This window comes from Zonotrichia albicollis, chromosome 3, assembly GCF_047830755.1.
Source record: "Zonotrichia albicollis isolate bZonAlb1 chromosome 3, bZonAlb1.hap1, whole genome shotgun sequence".
Classification (NCBI taxonomy): Eukaryota; Metazoa; Chordata; class Aves; order Passeriformes; family Passerellidae; genus Zonotrichia; species Zonotrichia albicollis.
In genome coordinates, this window is record NC_133821.1 from 57,740,639 (window position 1) to 57,761,275 (window position 20,637).

The 20,637-nt window shown below is 35.9% G+C and overlaps 1 protein-coding gene across 13 annotated transcripts in view; it reads right to left on the reverse strand.

Moving 5' to 3' along the window:
• RGS7 (regulator of G protein signaling 7) overlaps positions 1 to 20,637 on the reverse strand; it is a 253,709-nt gene that overhangs the window by 36,292 nt on the left and 196,780 nt on the right. For all 13 annotated transcript variants that reach the window (XM_074537545.1, XM_074537547.1, XM_026793803.2 and 10 more), the window contains 5 exons: positions 8,088 to 8,162; positions 6,944 to 7,042; positions 6,160 to 6,221; positions 4,614 to 4,724; positions 3,992 to 4,117 (listed from right to left, as the gene is read on the reverse strand). In XM_074537545.1, coding sequence (XP_074393646.1) covers positions 3,992 to 4,117; positions 4,614 to 4,724; positions 6,160 to 6,221; positions 6,944 to 7,042; positions 8,088 to 8,162 — 473 coding nt within the window. The remainder of the gene's footprint in view (positions 1 to 3,991; positions 4,118 to 4,613; positions 4,725 to 6,159; positions 6,222 to 6,943; positions 7,043 to 8,087; positions 8,163 to 20,637) is intronic.

A 20,637-nucleotide genomic window follows, 5' to 3' on the forward strand; every position in this document is an offset into this window, starting at 1 on the left:
AAACACTGGAGTGGGAATTATGTAAACTTTGCACTCAGTGCATGTGACAAAACAAGTAAGAGGCTAGACCTTTCAGCATTTTCAGAAAAAGCAAACAAAAACCTAAACAAATGAATAAAATCACATTATATTTTTGCAGGGCCACGAAACACTGCCCTCTGTTTTCTAGAGTCCACCCCCTTGCCCACTACAACTTCAAGTTTCAAGGCATAGTAGAACTGAAGGATTTCAAGAATATGACGGAGAAACTCATTAAATCCTGCAACTAGTTCTTTCTCATCTGCTCTGCAGAAATGGCAACATTGCTGGCACTTGGCATTTAATCTTGAGTCTGAATGAGGAATAACTCACAGGCAATTTCAGCTTTGAGGATTAAATTTCTGTCAGATTATTAGCACCCACAACAGGGCCTCATAATCACCACTGTAAAGGATAAACACCTCATAAAATGTCAGCTTGCAGGGAGATGGTTAGACAAAAATTATTGAAGGAAGACATCCAAATCTATCAAATTTCTCAGTCTCTCTCTTATTTTTTCTGGATAACAAGAGTGCAAAGTCCCTTTTCCCCTACCAGTCACACATTGCAGACCTAAGAAATGAGCATCAAGGAAGGGGCAAGGGATCCAGTGGCTTTTCCTTCTGTGTATCATGGAACCTAACCTGTCACCACTCTCCCTTCACTAACTTAAGAGGTTTTTCACTCTTTGAACTGCTTTGGAGATCACACTCACTGCACAAGGATTGGGACAGGCTTTCAGGTTGGCAGGTCTGAAATTATTTAATCTTTACAGGCTGCAATTCCTACAGAATAACCACTTGGGAGCAAACCTGTAGTCAGCATACAAATATTAATTTTCCAAATAATTCTGCTACTCTACAGACAAAGGAAGGACAAGAAGAGGAATACAATTTCCTGTAGAAAGTAAAGGCATTAGGTCTCCAGGTGCCATGCTGCAGTAAGTTTGATTTCATAAACTCACTCTCTTTGAAAAGTACTTTTTTTAGCACTTGGAAAACCTTGTGACTAAGCTCAATAGCACTGGATCATGCTCAGACTTTAGTCTTGTGAATTTTAAACAATGGTCACCATTTTTGTAATAGGCATTGGGAATTTCATAAATCTATTATCCAAATCATATGTTACTTTGGCTATTTGTTCTGTGTATTGAGCAGCACACAAAGCAATTCTTCCAAAAAATGTGCATGGTAACAAGAGATCACAAGTCATACCCTGCATCAGGTGAGTGCAGAATCCAACCTGCTAACTGCAGTCACACTGTAATGAAGTTACTGCACTGACAGAACTGTTTATGCAGTTTTATTCCTTTGCTATTCCTTTTCAACACTCCTTCAGAGAGTGAAATACTATTAAGACCCATTTACAGGCAAAGAAAAAAGAACAGAGATACAAAGTAAGAAGGGGAAACCTGGTTATTTTCCTGATCACTGCACAATTCTTAGTATGAAATCGCAGCTCAAGATCCTTCATCCTTGCTGTGTTCTTTAAGACAGGATCTGTGTCCCAAGGAAAGGATACAGACCCTTTAGGACAGGATCAGTATCCCAAGGCAGGGATACAGACCCTTTAAGAGAGGATCTTTATCTGCCAAGAATAAAATTCTCAAATACTGTAGGCGCTCTCAGTCAAAGGTAATGTAACAGTAACACTGGGACTTCTTGCTATGTAATATCATTACACTTGAATAGAAATGGTGTATCTGGTAGACTTATCATTTCATGGTTTTGGTGTTTGTTTCACAAAAGGAGGTATAAGACACCGAATCACCTAATGCTGAAGCTCCTGCCATGCCTGCAGTCCCTGCTGTATCCTGCGTACTCAGCTTGAAAGCTTGAAAGCCGAGTCCCAGCTGCCTATCCAACTATAGGCTTGGCAGTGCTGTAAATTTTAACATTATTAGATCTGTAGAAGTACAACAACCAGCAACTGATTTGAGTTGAATTTGTTGCAGTGGGAATATGTGGGTGGACGTAATTATTTCTCTTAAGGTGGCTGTCAAAATAATAATTAAAAAAATACCACTAAAACTCCCAAATTACCAAGATGGAGTTAACAGGTGAGCAATGAAAGTGGTTGCCTTCTAAGGTTTATTTATTGGTAATGCTTGAAATCATCAAGCTTTTAACTTCTGTTATTGACATCTAAAACATTTTGACAGCCATACACAACAAGCTTTACAAATTCATGTTTCTAACCCAAATTTACTATGTGAACCTAATGGGCTGATTTCCCTACAGCTTAGGCATTTACAAACATAATTCTGAGCTTCTGAGATAGTTTCCCTTCAGCTAATTATCACAGAAAGCACCTTCTCAGAGCAAATTTATCCCCTGCCTGGCTTTTAAGATCATATTCACTGTTTCTCAGATATTATATTTTATAATGCCAATTTAAGAATTTAGAGGAAGAGACAGAAGAGTAGATGGCATGTCAAGGAATCATCTCTGAAGAAATTTCTTGAAAGAATTTTTCTAGATCAGTTACTTGCAGTTTGCCTGTATTTAGTGTTGTAAATAGGATTAGACGAAAGAGTTAGGGATTATGTGGGTAACAGTCTAGTTGGCAGAGAGACAAATTAATCACAGAAAAGCACCACAAACTGCAGCACACACTGGGCTCAATAGGTTCATGTTTGAACAGCTGCTCTGCATAACAAATAACCAGGACGCTCTTTAAACAATTATATAAAAAGAAAAAGATTACCTTTCCTTTTCTTGGTCTTATTCTGATTTTTAAAAATTCATTTACCAACTGGCATTTTTAATAAGAAAAATCTGTATTTGTGACAAATAAAGTCATCAACATACACATACAGGTCAGGCTATATTTCTGATGCAAAGTTAAAGTTTGAATATGAACATGGTCAGCAACTTAGAGGACTCCAACTAATTATTCTGCTGACAAATTTAAATTAACAACAAGGAGATCTGTGCAATTACCCGGCATTTATAAATCAACACCATAAATATTAAATGCCTCTTGTAAGATGCTACAAAAGCATAATTTTAGTATGAATGGCTATGCTGCACCACTTTAGAGTAAGAATTGGCATAGGAAAAAAGTAGGTTAGGATTATTCTGAGTTCTAGAATGTAAATGCAAATAGAATTTTATACTACTTATGTTATTGGTGAATGGAAAGTGATACAAATGACATCTGACGAGAAGGTGGAATTAAGATAAAAATGTGTTGCCTATATTTTTGTACTATGCTCAGCTTATTTTTTCTGTCTATAGAAAGGCTGTTAATAATCTCTCTGAAATAACTCTTACTGAAATACGACTTTCTTAGAACAGCAAAACCAAAACATGCTATTAACCAATTGATGGACTGCCATTTTTAAAATCAAGTCATTTTTCCCCTCACTTAAAAGTAATTCTGTAAGCACACTTTTAAAAACATACCATCTATGCTGCATACACTGAGAACACTTTCCATTTTACAATTAGTGAGGCATTTGAGAGCTAGATGTCACCCTACTTCAGCTGTGTCAGATGTACAAGTATTAGAATATTGGTGGAGACATTCAAAATGATCCCCAGAAACCAATCAACCTGATGAAAGTCGATTAATTTTACTTTTAGATCCTTTATTTATTTTTAATATTTCTTATTTTCATTTTACTTTTCTCGTAATATTTGACTAAATAAATTATATTTAACAGGCTTTGAATGAATCCATTTTATATGTGTTTAAAAGACAAGCTTAGAGAAAAGTTCTTATAAGAGTAGTTTGACCAAAAGTTGAATATTAATGGAAAAATATGCTTCATGTGTGTCTCTGTTAACTATATGAATATTTCCATCAGCCTATACATGAAAGCAAGTAGCAATCTGGATTAATTAATTCTGAAAGATGAAGAAATTTGTTGAAGGGGTCAAAAAATGAAAAGTATCAGGAAAAAACAACAACAAAGCAAAAATCCAATATAACTTACAAGCTATTAAAAAATAAACTAGCTCTCATTTACCTTAAATTTTCTGAACTGAATTCTGACTCCAAGAATTTCAGAAACTGCTCTCTTCCCACAGGGTCTTTCAAAGCTTCATCCATGCCAAATCCCCATCGTTTCACCCTCTGCTGTCCTGGCTCTTTGCTGCAGAATTAAAAACAACAGAACCCAAAGTGACCAATACTTCAGTATTCTAACAATGTATTCATAATTTAGACTAAGTTCTAAAGTTCCATTGTTTTCTCACTTTTTAGAGTGCTCACATCTGTGCAACAATCAGCAATAAGAAAACAGACTTTTAGTACTTACTTAGGAAGAAGGTAATACACAGAAAAATAAAGATTTCCAACTAGGAATGTTATCAGATTTTAAAAGCTGTCTTTTTTTTTTTTTTTTTTTTTTTTTTTTTTTTTACCATTCTAGAAGTCTGGAAACTGGTTACTGTAACATTTCACACAGATTTATTAATATATAGCACTTCCCATCTTACAAATCTGTAAAATTGGAAAGACCAAAAGGGTACTGCATTGCCCTTCTAAGGCCTCAGTATTCTCGTGCAGTACCTCTCTCTGAAATCTTCATATTTCCAGAAAAGCATGTTATACTGCCTTACTTCCAAAGAAGAAATAAAATTGTATACCTTGCCTCCAGTTCCCAGAAAGTGGTGTCATCTGATATCCAAGGGTTTGAGGGATCAGGGGGCACAAGAAAAGGATCATATTCCAAATACTGCTCTGTATAAGCTAATAGACTAGGAAAACAAAAGCATCAAACATTGTCACGTCAGGAGGAGAAGAAACCTGATGAGGTTACCCCAGCTAACAAGTCACCTTGCATCACCAAGCCATGGTAACTGTGTGCCCACACTCAGAAGGCAGCCACAAGCTCAGGGTTTGCTCAGGCTGTTTGACAGTGGACCATTGAAGAAGGAGAGGTGGCTCAGGTATACCCAGAGTAGAAATAAAATAAGCTTCCCTAATACTTCCACATAGCTCATTTAAGGTTTCTTTAGGCACTAATAAATTAAATCATACAACCTGCTCCATGCACATTTGTTTTCATAAAGGAACATGTTTTATATCCCTTTATGGTTTTAATCAACAGTTTCCTTAAAATCTGTTCTAAAACACTGCATTTGACACAGGTTATATTTTTATATTTATTGGCCTGCAGCTGCTAGTACTCCTTTTATTTTCTCTTAAATATCTTTATTATTATTATTATTTCCTAATCCAAGGACATTATTCCCAGCAAAAATAAATCAATTTTTCAACTTTTTTTTTAATATTCAGGAATTGGCCAGGCTTAGTTCCACACACTAAAAACTTTGCTTGTATTCTGGTAATTTACATCTCCCATTGTCCTTATTTATGTTTGCTGTTTCCTTTGGTCTCATAATTCTTGTAAAATTATTGACAAGTGAGGACAAGCATTCTTTCTTTTCAATTCCTATTATATTTAGTGAACTTTTTTTTTTACTGTTCAGCAAACAAAAAATTCTTAGCCTGCTCTCTTTATAAATAAATATTTATTTGGATTTGCATATGTATACACACATACACATAAATGAGTAGACATATATGCAGAAATGTTTATGAGAAGATGAAGAGCAATTTGTATTTGGCCTTATTTTCCTTTACTAAGCCCCATGCAGCTCAATTTTCTGCAATGTTGGGCTTTTTGTTTTATTTGCTTTCTAGCCCTTCCTGACAAACTTAGGTCATATTTGCAGACATATTCCTACTAGCGTTACATCTCTGACCCAAACTGAGCCCAAAGTCACTTTGTTCAAGCACTGACTGAGCTCCACACCAGCCAATTCCCTTGCTCCATCAGTGATTGCCCTTTTGAAACATCAAAACAACAACCCCAGACCTATTCCCATTTAGCCTCCCTGCCAGTGAAAGGTGAAACTTATAATCACTTGGTCAGAGGCTCTTTCAGAGACTCAGGTTTATCAGAAATGTATCACGGAATATCTGGAATATTTTTATCACTAAAAGAATTTCATACTTCTCCACTTAAAGTAAACTCTCATCAGTTATTTCTATGACATCTGAGCTCTCATGTCTCTCTTTGAAGACCTATTTGCAGTGAATAGCTCTTTGAAGCTATTTCACACTGACATTTTTCCCAATAGTTACCGGTCTAACTGAAAAAAATAGAAAATGTGACAATATACGTACCTCTCTGCAACTTTTGACATTTTTAATCTATGTCTGTCTAATTGCATTTGCCAGTGCTTAATCTGCAAAAAAGGAAGGAAAAGAGTTTTATGAGTAATTTATTACTTGACTCTATTTCTATAACTTTTTTTATTAGGGCTGTAATTGAACATTAATTTACCCTAGGGCACAGAAGAGAAATATATCTGAATTAAAACAACATTTCACCAGTGTAGCTCTAAAATAAATGGAAGTTTCCATTAAAGAGGAAAGCTCATAGAGACAAAAAATGTGCCCAATAGAACATTTTCCCTAAAGGTTCATCAACAGAAATCCAGTTAGCCATTTTTTAGATTTTTTGAGAACTAATACTTCTTCAGATATTTAACTTCTCCAGACTCTAAAACTCTAAGTTTTAACAGTAGATAAGTGTGTGAACCTATACATGCATGTATGGAGTGGTAAGTATACCCCCAAGCCTCAAATCAGCGCTGAAAGAAGAGCAAGCTGTCTACAGCTAAAGGGGCTAATGGGCTGAGCTATGCAATGAACCCACTCACTTGACTACTTCCTACAGCCTTTAGGTGTTGAATATAGATACAAAAAATTCAGGTTTTGTCTCATTAATTTTGATGATGTTACATGCCTAAATCCATATACCTTGGGACAAGAAAAAGGTTTATTAAATGTTTGCAACAGCTGTTTTGAATAACTTCCCAGTTACAATAATTTTTGGGTTTATACCTAAAAAGTTACCACCTAAAAAGTTCTTTTAAAAGTACACGTTTGTAGTTATGTTCCAAACCTCTTGGTGTAGTTCATCTTCTGTGGGTGGCTTACTCTCTGGCACCGGCGTGTGCGTAGGGCTGTGACTTCGAATGTCATTTTGTAAGCCATAGACAGACTGTGCAAAAAAAAAATGAAACAATGATGGTTGCTTTCAGACAATGCTTTCTACACACACCCATACTACATTGTGCTTAACAAGTTAGCCAAGATCATCTTTACCTAAAGAAACTTCAATTACCCATGCACTCAGATAAAATCGTGCTTCTGCACTGGAGTGTAAAACAAAGACTCCCAAACTCCCACAGTTCCATAAAGCCACAAGCAAGGGTCCACTTTTATTAGGTCTCTATATTAGCATCACACTAAACATGGGGAACGACACTGGGAGATGCTATTACAGTAAGGAGATGACTGGTTGGTGGAGTATCCTGAGAGGTACACTAACTCACAGATTATTTGGATTACTTCCAAAATTGCAATTACTATCTGGTAAATTACACTAATCTGGACCTTTCACTACCATAAAGAAGCCAAGCTAAAACTTTCTCTAAATCCACTTTCCTTTTTAAAACTTACCTTCCTATGGGTCAACATGCAAATGCACCTCAAAGGAAGTACTTTAAGTGGGAGTCAATCTATATGGTTATGGTGCAAAGGATATAAAAGTGTTGAGCAAATCCATCTGTACATCCCTAGAGAAGTTACACTGTAATTACAACCTAATTTAGATAGAGCTAATTTCTTCCATCATTTCCAGTCATCCATTTTGGGCATAATTGGAATATAGAGACACCCTTTTCATGAAGACCAGGACAAGAACTGCTGTTAGAGTTCATACTGAATTTTTAATTTTTTTTTCCTTAATTACTGACAGAAACATTTTAATGTGCTTTATTCAATCTACTGAATAACATGAATAAAGCATGCAAAAATGAATTTTATCTTCAAAATCTGTTTATACTTCTCCAAAATTCTATGTGATAGCATTCATTTAGCATTAGCAAATTTGTTAATACTAATTCAACTAAGAGCTTATGAAATATTAACATACATTTCATGCATTTGCTCCTTGAAGCTGTAAGAAAAAAGTGCTTTAAGAAATTATGAAAATTCATTCTATAAATTTTCTTCCACCTCCTGCTTTTGATATAATAACTTACCTTTCTTGTTTTATGTGGATTTCTCATTCTTGAAGATTTTTTTATATCCACTTCAGTAGTGTTTACACAGCCAGGCTATTAAAAGAAAGAGAAAGGAAAGCAAAGGCTAAATCTGTGACGGAACTTCTCTGAGCTACTCCTCTTCAGAGTGCAAGACTGAAAAATAAATTCCCCACCATGAAATTGAAATAAAATAAATTGCCAAGACAGTGGAAACCAGTCAGTTTCTGCTTCGGTTTTGCCAAGGAAGCCATTCATTACATTCTAGCTATCCCTCTAAGGAACATGGTTGACCTAATGAGACAAAATAAACAGAATTAGGAAATATTCACCTCAGCTCTGCACCTCAGGTTTGCTTCAGGAGCAGTTGGTTTTGGTCAAATTTAAAGAGGATTATGTTTTAAAACTAAATGAAAAAAAAACAAAAAGGTTTTGTTTCTACAGAAAAGAAAGAGAAAAAACCAAACCAAACCAACAAAAAAGGCTTCTGCAGCCTAACCAGAAGACTGACAGCCTAAATAAAATTACTATCAACACACCAGATTTGGGTTTCAGTGGTTCATTCTCAAAACTCTGTGGCCTCCCAAAGCACACAAGTACTCTATCTCCTAATTCATCTTCTTTTGACACTTCCCTCTAAGTACAAAAATCTATTTGTACATCTGTTTTTTACCCATTGCTGGAAACAAATTTAAAAAAAGTGTTTTGCTCTCAGGTGAGTTTTATCTATTGATTTTGGAGGGATTACATTTGACACTGAGTGGAAACGACAAAATCTGTTCTCTAGTGGGAACAGGCTTCTACTGAAAGTAGGTTGGGGTATTTTTAATGGAAGTAGCTAGATATTGAATTTACTTGCCCAACAGCCAAGCTGGACTTATTATTGCTCTAAAGATACAACTCTGTCTTCTTATCATAATGGACAATGCTTGATGTGACTCTAAATTTAATAAGACAAAATTTAGGCTTATACAGGCTAAGAATATCTTATATAGCTAAGAAAAAAAAGCTTTTATTAAACAGAGCAATGTTACTTTGCCTCTGGAGAATTTTCTAAGCAACAGACTGATTTTTTTTTTAATCCAGTATGTTTTTTTAAAAAAAATTAATATATAAATAAGTTTCTATTTTAAAGTAATAAATTAGTGTGCATTTGATAATATAACATTTGAAGTAGAAACAGCTTTTCATTGCAGATGATAAAAATAGACAATATCCTTAAGACTGCACCTGATACACTAGAATTGGGACAGTATCTTTTGTGCTTCTGAACAAAAACGGGAAGTTTTAAACTCAGAAATAACTTGCAAATCTCAAAGTAAAAAACAGGTTGAAAAATACAAAGTTCTGCATGATGGCCAATTTAAAAGCAGAAAGCAATTTCCCAGGGCAGTATACTGAGATATAAAGTTTAAAAAACCAAGTGCATCTACTTTAGGATTACAGCAGCAGCTGGCAGTAAAGAAAGCAGGGGCTTTAACAACATCCACAGCCTTTGAATGTAACAATTTGAATAGCAGGCACACTTACATAAGGCACAAACTGTTATTTGTTCAGTTTTCAGTTATGGTTTTTATGCTTCTAAGCATGCTTTGAAGTTATGCTTCTATGTCCTAAAAATGGAGAGGGGGGGAAAAGAAAGGGATAAACCTCATCTGAAGCTTCTTATTTTTAAAAATTTTGAGCCCACTGGAAGTAAATGGGTATGGACAGATCCTGCAACTTGCCTGGGTAACTTCCATGCCAGAATTGTACATATTGATGCGAGGGGGACAAGAACTCCTGGGAGACTTTCAGGGACAAAACAAGGGCAACACTTTTGCTGGTTGCAAAGAGGCCCGACCCAGTAGTGACCTTGTCCAGCACTTTGTGGATTCTTACGGACACCTGGCTGCTTCCAAGCCCTCACACTGAAGTGAAGTTGCTTGGGCAGGGAGAGGCTGTGGGGGCAGACGCTGGACAAAGGTGGGACTGAAGAGAAGCTGGCAGGAGAGCAGCCCCAGGAAGGCAGAGGCAAGGAACTCTCAGGATGCTTCAGGGCAGAAGGGGAGGTGGCTAAAGGGTGCATCAGCTACTCTGACAAACTGGGGTAACAATAGGAGCTCAAGACATGCATCACTACCTCTACACAAGAGCATTCTCTTTATTTAAATTATATGATCAGAAGTACCTAATGTAGTTTGGGACACAATTTAAGTTTTCTTCTTAGCTGAAGAATATTTATTAAATTATACTTGATACAAGATGGGTTTCGTTGTTTTTCTGATGCTGCCAAATTTCATCTGTAAATATTTAGGGATAAATATCAAACATATTTTCAATTACAATAAACACAAAAAGTTGCATTATGTGAACATCTTGCTAAAATAACTCAGCCTTTGTGGGAAAACCTTTGCTGGACAACATTTAATTTTATTTGTATGCCCTCATTAACATAACAAGTATGTGTTTGAATACAATTATATCCAGCTGTGTTTTCTTTTTGTGTTGTTTTTTTAACTGTACCACCATAGTTCAAATAGTGAGATGCCTGTCAGAGTGCTCTGCTGCAAGAATCTCATTTAGTGTGTGGTATATAATTTGCATACTAATACTGTAAATAGTTTTCAAACGGATTTCCTGGAAGACTTGAGAAGTCTTCTATATGTGTAAATAGAGTGCTTATTTCTTTCAGGAGCAATGTTCTGTGTGAAAAAAAAATTTTCCCCCAACACACACAGAGGAAAGCCTTGTGACCTTCTTGAAATTATCATAGAGCAAGATCCTAATCAGGGTAGAATCTGGTCTTCATCAATTTTTAAATATCTCTGTGAAAATCTGTCATACATTCACTAAGTTTTTTTCATCCATCTATTAGCATGTACTTATCTCAAAGTACAAATGCCCTACTATTAATCAAAGGACTGGTCAGTCCAGTCGTGATAAATTCACTGTTGAAACAAATGGATACAGATAAATAATATAAAAGAACCCCACATGTAGAGAAATTTCAATCACATATAATATAAAAGAACCCCCCATATAGAGAACCTCACATATAGAGAAATTTCAATCCCTACTTCAATTATTGGATAACAAGGTTAGCATGAATCCCAAGCAGCAGCGCTTTCTACTGATGCTGTCTAGGAGGATGCACACCAGGCTTCTGCTAAGAAACACCAAAGAAGAAAGAAGCCTTGTCTGTAGGCAGAGGAGGAACCAGAACATACATGCCTTGATCTGGCTATCACCAGCATTTGAAGCAGCTATCTGAGAGGATGGTGAGTTTAAAAAATCCACTTGATATTAATGTTCTATCCCTGATAACTGTGGCAACAGTGAATATATTATTTAAGCCCTTCTAATAGTGCTACAGTGTATTAATTTTAGGAAACCTGTAACAACTCTTTGGAAGAACTAATTATTTACAGAATATGGCATGCCTGAACCACGGTACATTTCCATCCAAGCAGTGCAGGGTATGGAGTATTTATAGTCTGCTTGCTGCACAAAGTTGCACACTCCAAGTACCCTTTTTATTGCCTGGCCATATAGCCCAAATCAACAGCTGTTAATGCCTTTTTTGTATAAAAACCTCTTCGCTATGATGTAATTCTAGAAAGTGCAGAATGATCAATAAAGAGTAAATTAATATTTATAATTAGGTCAGCTGAAGTTTTGATGTCTTTTTTATCTTTCACAAAGAAGACAGCAATTTAACTGTGAATCTACTTAAGCCAAAATAACCAGAAGTTTTCATGTATCTGAGATAAATATACCCCTGCATGTGGGAGGGAGTAAGCTCCTGCATTCTGATAGGCTGGGGACTGTCTGTCTGGATTGCTGCTTGTAGGAAATGATCTGAAGGAGAAGCTGAACATGAGTCAGCAGTATCTCTTTGCAGCAATGCAGACAAACCACATCCCCAGCTGCACGAGCAGCAGCTTAGCCAGCAGGCAAAGTGCTTATTTCTTTCTACTCAGCATCAAAAGGAAACTTCTGGGACACCAAGACTACTTTTGAGCCCCACAAACAACACAAGAAATATATTTCAAATGGCAAAATCCAGTGGAGGAACAGACTTTTTTTATGCTTGCAAAAGGGAAGACCTAACTGCTGCCTTTTGTGCCTACAGGGGGGCTTAGGGAGATAGACCTTTTCCAAAGGTGCACTCTGGAAGGACAGGAGGCAGTAATCTGAAATTGCAGTAAAGGAATTTCCAGTCAGCTGTAAAGGAATATACTTCACAATAAAATTAAGAGAGGCTGTGGAATGTCCGTCCTTGGTGATTTTCAAAGCTTGTTTAACCCAAGTGCCTGGACAATCTTATTCACCTTAGAAGTCAGCACTGGTTTGACCAGGAATTTGAACTAGAAGACCTCCAGAGGTCCCTCTCAGCCTACACTTCTGTGGTACAGCCTACTTTTCACAAACTGAAGGGAGTGAAATTCAAAGAATCCACTTTACAGAACACTCCAATCAAGTATTCACATTGGTGTGAAACTCATCTCTCTGCCTTCCCCGCCCCACAGCAGCAGAGTGGGAACAAGACTGGTATTTGCTTCCTTACTGCTGCCTCTGCCCTGCAGCAGCCTGTGCTGCACTCCCAACCCACACAAACAAACCTCAGGTTGATTTAAGGAAATGTAATTTCTCTTTAGCTACAAATACATAGGGGCTATTTAAAATAATTACCTCATTTCAATATGCACACCCATAAATTCAGAGTTCATTAAAGCAGTAAATATTTAAGTAGATTGATTCACATACCTTAGGCACTTTCATTACATTTCAGTGTCAGTATACTGTGAAATAGATATTTTTATTTGTTTTGCAGGCATAGGCTAACTTGTTAAGTGTAATTGCAAAATACCAAGTTTTAAGATCTCCAGGCTTCAGAATTTAAATTTAAATTATGGACCTGCATATAAACATGACAGATTGTCTCTCTCGCTGGAAAAGATAAAAGTCAGACACACAAACATAAAGGAAAAGCGGAGATTAAAATCTTTCTTTTACATTATCTGAAATAGAAGATTATCACAAAGGAGTAAGCTTAAAATTTGAAATTTTCTTTGTGTCAAATGTTAGAGTTGGATTCTGCAACAACCTATTCTGCTATTTCTGTCATTGGTGCTATTCCTGTCATTTTTCTGGGAGTCGTCTAACCCTCGACAGTAACTATTCATATCACTTTCTAAAGTAGAGAAAAGAAGCTAATTAGGCAGTGAGTGATAAGCAAAACAGCAGAGTTCACTTTTATTTGTAGGTTTTTGAGTCCAGTTTATTTGTGCAGTCATCTGAACAGTACATAGTTAAAAATCAAGGGGAGAAGGTTATATAAAAGAAATGGAAGATTACAAAATAAAGAAATGAGAGGGCAAAAAATATCAGTGGCATTCAGCTGGAAAAAAGCCGAGAGTTACTAGCTGGAAAAATACCCAGCTCGACTCTGGTAATGTGGGGAAGACTGTTGTTTCTCATACAAAATCTAGCATCAAAGGAGACATTAAAATCCTATATTGAGTAAGTTGTCAGGAATGGCTAAAACTGAGGCTCTCATAAAGAAAAACACAGGCTACATTCTTCTGCACTGCACCAATTTTTCATTTCACTGAGATGGAAGTTATTTGAGTGTGCAGAACCCACTAAGGCTTACAAGGAAAAGCTGAGGTTTAGGTAATGATTGTCACTGTATGCTGGGATTTTACCTCATTTTACACACTTCAGGGTCAACAAATAAAGGGGCTTTTCCAGTGGAAGAGCTGCACTGTTAAAAATTTTGCTGGTGTAATAGAAAGTCTCAGAGGAACATTCCAAACATAATGAGTACATGTGGCCAGGTCTTTTTACAGGATTTGGAAAAATGGCTGTTATCTTAAGGCCCAGTCAAAGCAAATTTAGCAAAATTGCAAATTCAGATAAAAATTTCAGAAAACTCACCTTTTAAAAAATGTAGCTCACTTTATAATTAGAAATCAATAAACCTCAACAAAGTGATGAAAAAAAGAAACCCAGGAGCCGTATCTGCCAGCACCTGCAAATCCATAGGACTGTGCACTGATAGTGCTGCCAGAGGAGGTCTCACCAGCCCCTGTTATAGCATCCAAGGCAGCAAAGACAAACCAGTCATGACAGGGACTGGGCTACAGGAACCATTTCCTTTTGGTTAGAAAAAGATACTGTTACATAAAACTGCAGAACCTAATCGGGGGTTAATTTGCAATCAGCTAGGTGTATCTAATCTGAAACACTCTTATGAACTTTATGATCCTCCCTAAAAGTGTATGTTTTAATTACTACTCCCATTTGGTTCAGCAGTTCTGTGAAAATAACTCTCAGAAATCACGTGTGTGAGCACTAGGACTTGACAACACCTCTAGCAACAAGTTCCCAGTAAATCAGCAGATGTCTGAAGAAAGGGAAAATATTATTCTGAGTTGAAGTATTATGACACAGGTGGTAGATTTTTTTTTTTTTTCACTATGCAGCATAATCCCATAACTACAAACTCTAAACTAAATTGGATGGGTCTAGCTACTTAATGGTTATATTATGTTATGGTACTTAGAGTTTCATACACACATATAGTAGAGTGTAAATTATCTTATTACATGCTACTTGTAGTAGTACCATAGTCCAAGCTTCTGCACAGTTAATTTTAGCACAACTGTCTCTCTGGAAACATGCTCTTTTGATTCAGTTGTGTGACTGACAAAAAAGTAGTGTGACTGGACTTTCAACACCTGCTGTTTTATCATAGTGCTTTTGTGGAGCTCTCACTTGCATCATAGCTCTAATGAGAAGCAAACACAGAGATTATTATTTGGAATACAGTCCAACAGCCACGGCAACCACAAATGTAAATTGTAATAAGTATGTAAGTTTGATGACTACTTTGGAAAGAGCTCCTATCAACACTTCACCTCTACAGTTCCAGACCAAGCTTCTCAAATTAGCTCATGATGTTACTAGCTTTCCTACAGATTCATGCCTGTTAGAAATTACTTCCTCTCAGAATTATAGCTATATCTTTCAATTACCACCTATGAAACATAATTTTTAGTAAGCAAATCCCAAGACTGTTCTCAAGTATAGATTCTGTACAAGCACGATTCATATGTTATTTCTAGATGCCTCATAAATTTGCCAGATAATCAGGGTGAAGTTATTAGAACCTGCTTGTCCTACTAACTCATTAGATATTTTCAATACCTATAGTCTTTTCATTATGTATGTGTTATACTTACAAACACTATCTTTTTTGGAACTCAGGATAGGATAAATACTTGCAATGTATGGATTAGTATGACACTGAAGTAAGTGAATACAACTTGGAACTGGACTTGCATAGAATAACCTCAAATTTGTTCATATTGCTTAATACAAATCTATTTATAAACCATGCAAACCATCTGTTGATATGCTGCAAATACACCTGAAAATAGTGATCTACAGTCCAGTAGGATAATGGAAATAAATTGTACACAGCTTAACTGCTAAAACCACCTATCAGCTGGCTTTTAATTAAGGAAATAAAAGCTTTTCATTTTTTCTTATTCATTTAGTAGACTGATGTTTCAGGCCACAGAATGTTGAATGTAAAATCTTATTGAGCTTCTTCCTTCAAAGGAAGGGATTGTCTTAATTCATAAGAATTAATAAAACCTTTGTTAGGATTAAGTGTTCTCTTCCATTGAAGGTTTTAGTAGAGAATTATGCAGATAGCATAGCATGAATTTAAATGTTCAATACTTGTCCTCAATAGCTAATTGCATTTTGGCTCATTAAAGAACAGAGATAAATAATAAAAAAGTTACAGACTTATTTGTTAAACTAAGATGAATGAACAATAAAACTTATTGTGTCATACACTAGAATATACTGATGGAGAAATAATGAATTTTTGCATTTATGCATAAGTTAAACATACTGTAGAGAGCCCCACATGGAGGACAGAATCTTGCAACTGGATCAATTAGTAAAATCAATACATCCTTTATTAAAGGATTGATTTGCAGATCACTGACTACTACCAAAATAACAGTAGTTCCACTGTTGTTCTGCAGCTGACCTAATCAAAACACTGAAAGGTGTGCAATTAATGGATAAAAGATCAACTATGAGCTCTTTCTCTTATTTGGACAAGATAAATGAGATTCAAACACAATCAGATAAAGAAGAGACATTTGATCAACCAGTTTTTTGATCAAACTTTAATTATGTTTGCAGCAAGGTAAAATTCAAATGATTTTCAAACTAAGAGATTTGAAGTCTCACTTAGTAAAGACTTTAGGACCACTTAAAATTTCAAAGATTTTTAGCATATTTCTGAAATAAAGAAACCTACACTGCACCAATTTCCACTTCATGCCTAAAGAGTTCAGATCTTTTCCCAGAGTAACATCAGACACACGAGGAATCCCACTGGCTGTGCAAATGGAAGATCAGCTTGAAACAGGAGAGAGACTCAGAGAAATTTTCAAGGAATGCAATACTAATTAATGAAACCATAAAATGTATCCATAGGAGATAAAACATCTTGAACCATGACAGTGATCCTCATGTTCTCACACACCTGGTTGTTTAAGGACAGATGATGTTGAAAGCTGAGCTTTCACCTTACAGGGAACAAGATTTGATCATTTAAAAAAAAAAAACATTAGTTGTGTGTGTGTGTGTGTGTCACAGAATTACATATTATGCAAAATGGATAAGGATGTTAAAATTTAATTCTTGAGCCAAGTTATATGAAATTAAACAAGAAGCTGTACCCAAGAAAATACTCCTGCACTGAAGTTCTATGCTTAATTATTTTTGCAAGTTGATTAAATTTCTAATTAGTTTTAATTTATGATATGGCATTTCAGGTTTGTCATGACTGGTTTTCAGAATCAGAAATTGTTGCACAGAAATTAGATCCATAGTATTTATTCAAATGATATTTCAGTAGGATTAATTTTACTTAAGGCTATATTAAAATGATTTTTGTGTATGTCAAGATTCCAGTATTGCACAAGGAAACTTGTTAAATTTTTCCATTTTCTTGCCCCTTTGCTAAATACTTAGATTCATTATTGCTTTCTCAATAGTTTTTTTTACCACAAAAGGCAGGAAACTGCTGCTTTACAGATTCCATAGAGAAGAAATTGAGGTTATTCACTTGAAAATAAGTGGCAACAGAAAAGTCTAGCACATCTCTGAAAAAGCTGATGGCAAATACAGGTGACATTTAGAAATTGATTATATGCCTTTTGACTTATAAGAAGATCTTTGACAAAATGCTTTGGATTAAAGGAGAAAATTTATTTCCCACAGATACAAAGATCAGTGTATAAACATTGCACTTATAAAAAAATTCCTTATACTTACTTCTTCAGGTCACTTTCCTAGTTTCACACAGAACTGGGTCTTACTCAAAACCATATTGTCATATCATTTTTCTTGGTGTCCTTCCACCATCTCATCAATTAACTATCTCACAGCTTTCCTTTCAATTTTAACTTCCAAAAACTCGTTTTGTTGCACTCTTGCAAGAAACTTGCTTTCTTTTTCCCCATCTGCCCCACCTTTACTCAAGTATTAGACTAAATAAAAATGCTAAAATAATGTGAGTTCAAAATCTTCTGCAAAGATCTTAGATAGCAGGCCAGCTAGAGGGCTTATAAATATGTGCCTCAATTACATGCAAGTATGGATCATAAACATTACAACCATTTTTTGAAGTTAAAGCATTTAACTTGGGTTTCATTTCATTACCAGAAGGGCAATTATCTGAGAATGACAACTCCTGGTTTGGCTGCATTCCCTGACTCCTGTAGAGGTAACTCCCTTGTAATGATATATGGTGAAAGAGGTGCAAAAGAAGACATGAAAATTATATGTGTACATATCACTAGAGAAGTTGGATGGCATGATTCACATTTGCTTTCTGAAGACACCTATAAATTTTTTGAAAATATTATGAAAAAGCAGAGTTCTCTGGCTCTGCAAGTGACTGGCCCAGAGAAGTCTAATACTGAGTGTGAAATGCAGGCATGCACTATCCTATCCAAGGTAAATGCACTGTTTTGACAACTCTCTGAGGCTGATCTTAAAAGACAGAATGAAATAATTATTAAAATACAGAAGAACCCACTGCCTGGCTCTCACCTCCTGGTAATGTTACCTGCCAGGTCAGGTGTCAAGGGTTATGTTCAGACGACTCAAAATACAATTAAAAAAAAAGAGAAAATTAAATTAATGGACATAGAGTCTCATTAAGAGAGAGAGAAGCAAAAGGTGTGGGATATGTGACAAATTTTAAAATATTTCAAGAACATTGTTTTCCTAGTTTGGTGCTAGGAAGCAATGGCAAGGAGCACCCAAATCCAGACATACTCGCCCCAGATACTTCTCTGTCCTGTATTAAATCACACAAACTACCGTTATTGTTTTTCATAAAATATAGAATCATCTAGAATAAATGGAATCTGGAATAGACCTTGAAGGTCATTAAGCCTGACCCTTATCAATATTTTATATCCATTTTTTCCCAGAGAACCAAAATAATCACCATAATCAAGCAAAATAGTAACAGCTATTATGGGAATAGAAGTCCTGTGGATTGGGTTTAACCAAGTTAAAAATGGCAGAATAAAAGAACTGGCTCACACTTTGACTCATGCTCATGCTTTATCAAATCACAGTATGACTAAACCACAGCCAGTGTTTAAACTTTGAAGAGGGACACATGACAATGCAGTTTTCTAGCACATCTGTTGTGTATTTCCCATCTTCATTTTAAAAACAACTGCACAGAAACCTACTAAACATGACCGTAATACAACCAACACAGACTGATGGCAAAGGTCAGAGAGGCATTGGAGAAAATGAAATGCTTTTTCAAGTTTTCACAGTTACAAAGTACACAGGTGACTTTCAAAGAAAAGGATACTTCCCCCACTATCTTCTGAAATAATGTGAATCTCAGCAAGTATCCAAAAGGACTTTTTTGTTATGGCCATATTATTTCATTAATATATAACTCAGGAAGAAAAATGAATAATTTGTAGCAGCAAGACATCAGCTATCTTGCTTGTTACCTAAAAGAGTTAGTTTTAGAGTGAGCCACAGCTACTTTGCTCTGACTGTAGTTAGTGTGGGTTTGAGAATGTTTTAGAGCATTTACTGCTTTAGTACCTGTTTGTCCCTTTTTAACAAGTGTAAGATTATGGAGTTTAAAAAGAGCTAATAATTCAGAAAAGATGAAACAAGTTCTCTTTGAAAGACTTTAATAAGGAGCATGATATTTCTTTTTGAGCAAAAGCAGCTTCTCAATTTCTTTCTCCTAGAAGTAACTCACTTCCCCAATTTAGCCTGATTTGTTATTGTTTCTGAATAACACCTTAATCCTCCTAACCAATTTTTTGCCTATTTTCACACTGTTATCAACAGAAGTTTCAAAATTGTGAAAATAATACACTTTCTAGGTAGGTGAAAAGAAGAGAAAGATTTTCAAGATGTGTTTACTCTGCCATCAACAAGAGAAATGCATCACTTATGTGAATAATACTAATCTGAGACCTATGTCAGATACTGGCTCTACCTTGGAAATAACAACATGGACTTTCTCCTAGGATTGCAAGGGAATTTATACAGCTCTCCCTGACACAAATTTCCATGTTTTTACTATGGCTGGTATCTGAACTAGTAAAACTAAATATGTTTTGGGATGTCTTTGCTGGCTGCAGTTATGTACAGCTGAAGCTCGGCCATACTCTTTTTAACTGCAAGCTAAGATCTTTCTGCATAAAGCAGAAATTGGGATTTACAGAAATGGCCAAGATTGCACTCCCACATACATACCCTGAAATACACAACAACCCCCACTCCTGCCCCCACAAAAAAAAACCAAACCAAAACACCCCCACAGGGAAATAGCAATTACATAAACATTGGAATGGAAACTAAACAGTGAGATAACAAAGCTGTTCTCTTAACTGTCTCTCAGAAGAAAATTGAGCAGTAGATGATTATTTGAATAAACCTTTCCAAATCCAATTTCTCTAGCTTGTCTCCAAGCATCATCTCAGTCTGAAGACCCAGGAAAAAAAATTATGGAGCAACAAATCCAAAGTAACAGTCAAAATGACTTTAAAGAATTTGTCTGTCCCTCAGACTGGCATAAATCTTCTAGAACTTCTGTAATCACCTACAGGCTTGCCTTTGACTTGGACCTATGAAACAGTGGTGTTTTTTGAGGCAAATCCTCTTCACATGTCGAACCTTGGCTAATTTTCTTTTTTAAACCTATGAGTCACAGTGACATTTCTGATACCTAATCATCCGCTTTTTCTGCTTCCCCATTCTCCTGGCTCCAGTGCCATACAACTGTTCTCATGTCTCCCATTCCTGTAGTGCACTGCTGCACTGTCCTTTAGGAATGATGCCTTGCTTCCCCCTTCTGCTCCTTTCATCAACTTAAAGTTGAAATACAATGCAAATTTAATATTCATAGTTTATATTTTTCATGTACATCTTCTGTATCAGTACTGTATCTGGGTAGGTAACAAACATAGCGATAAAGCAA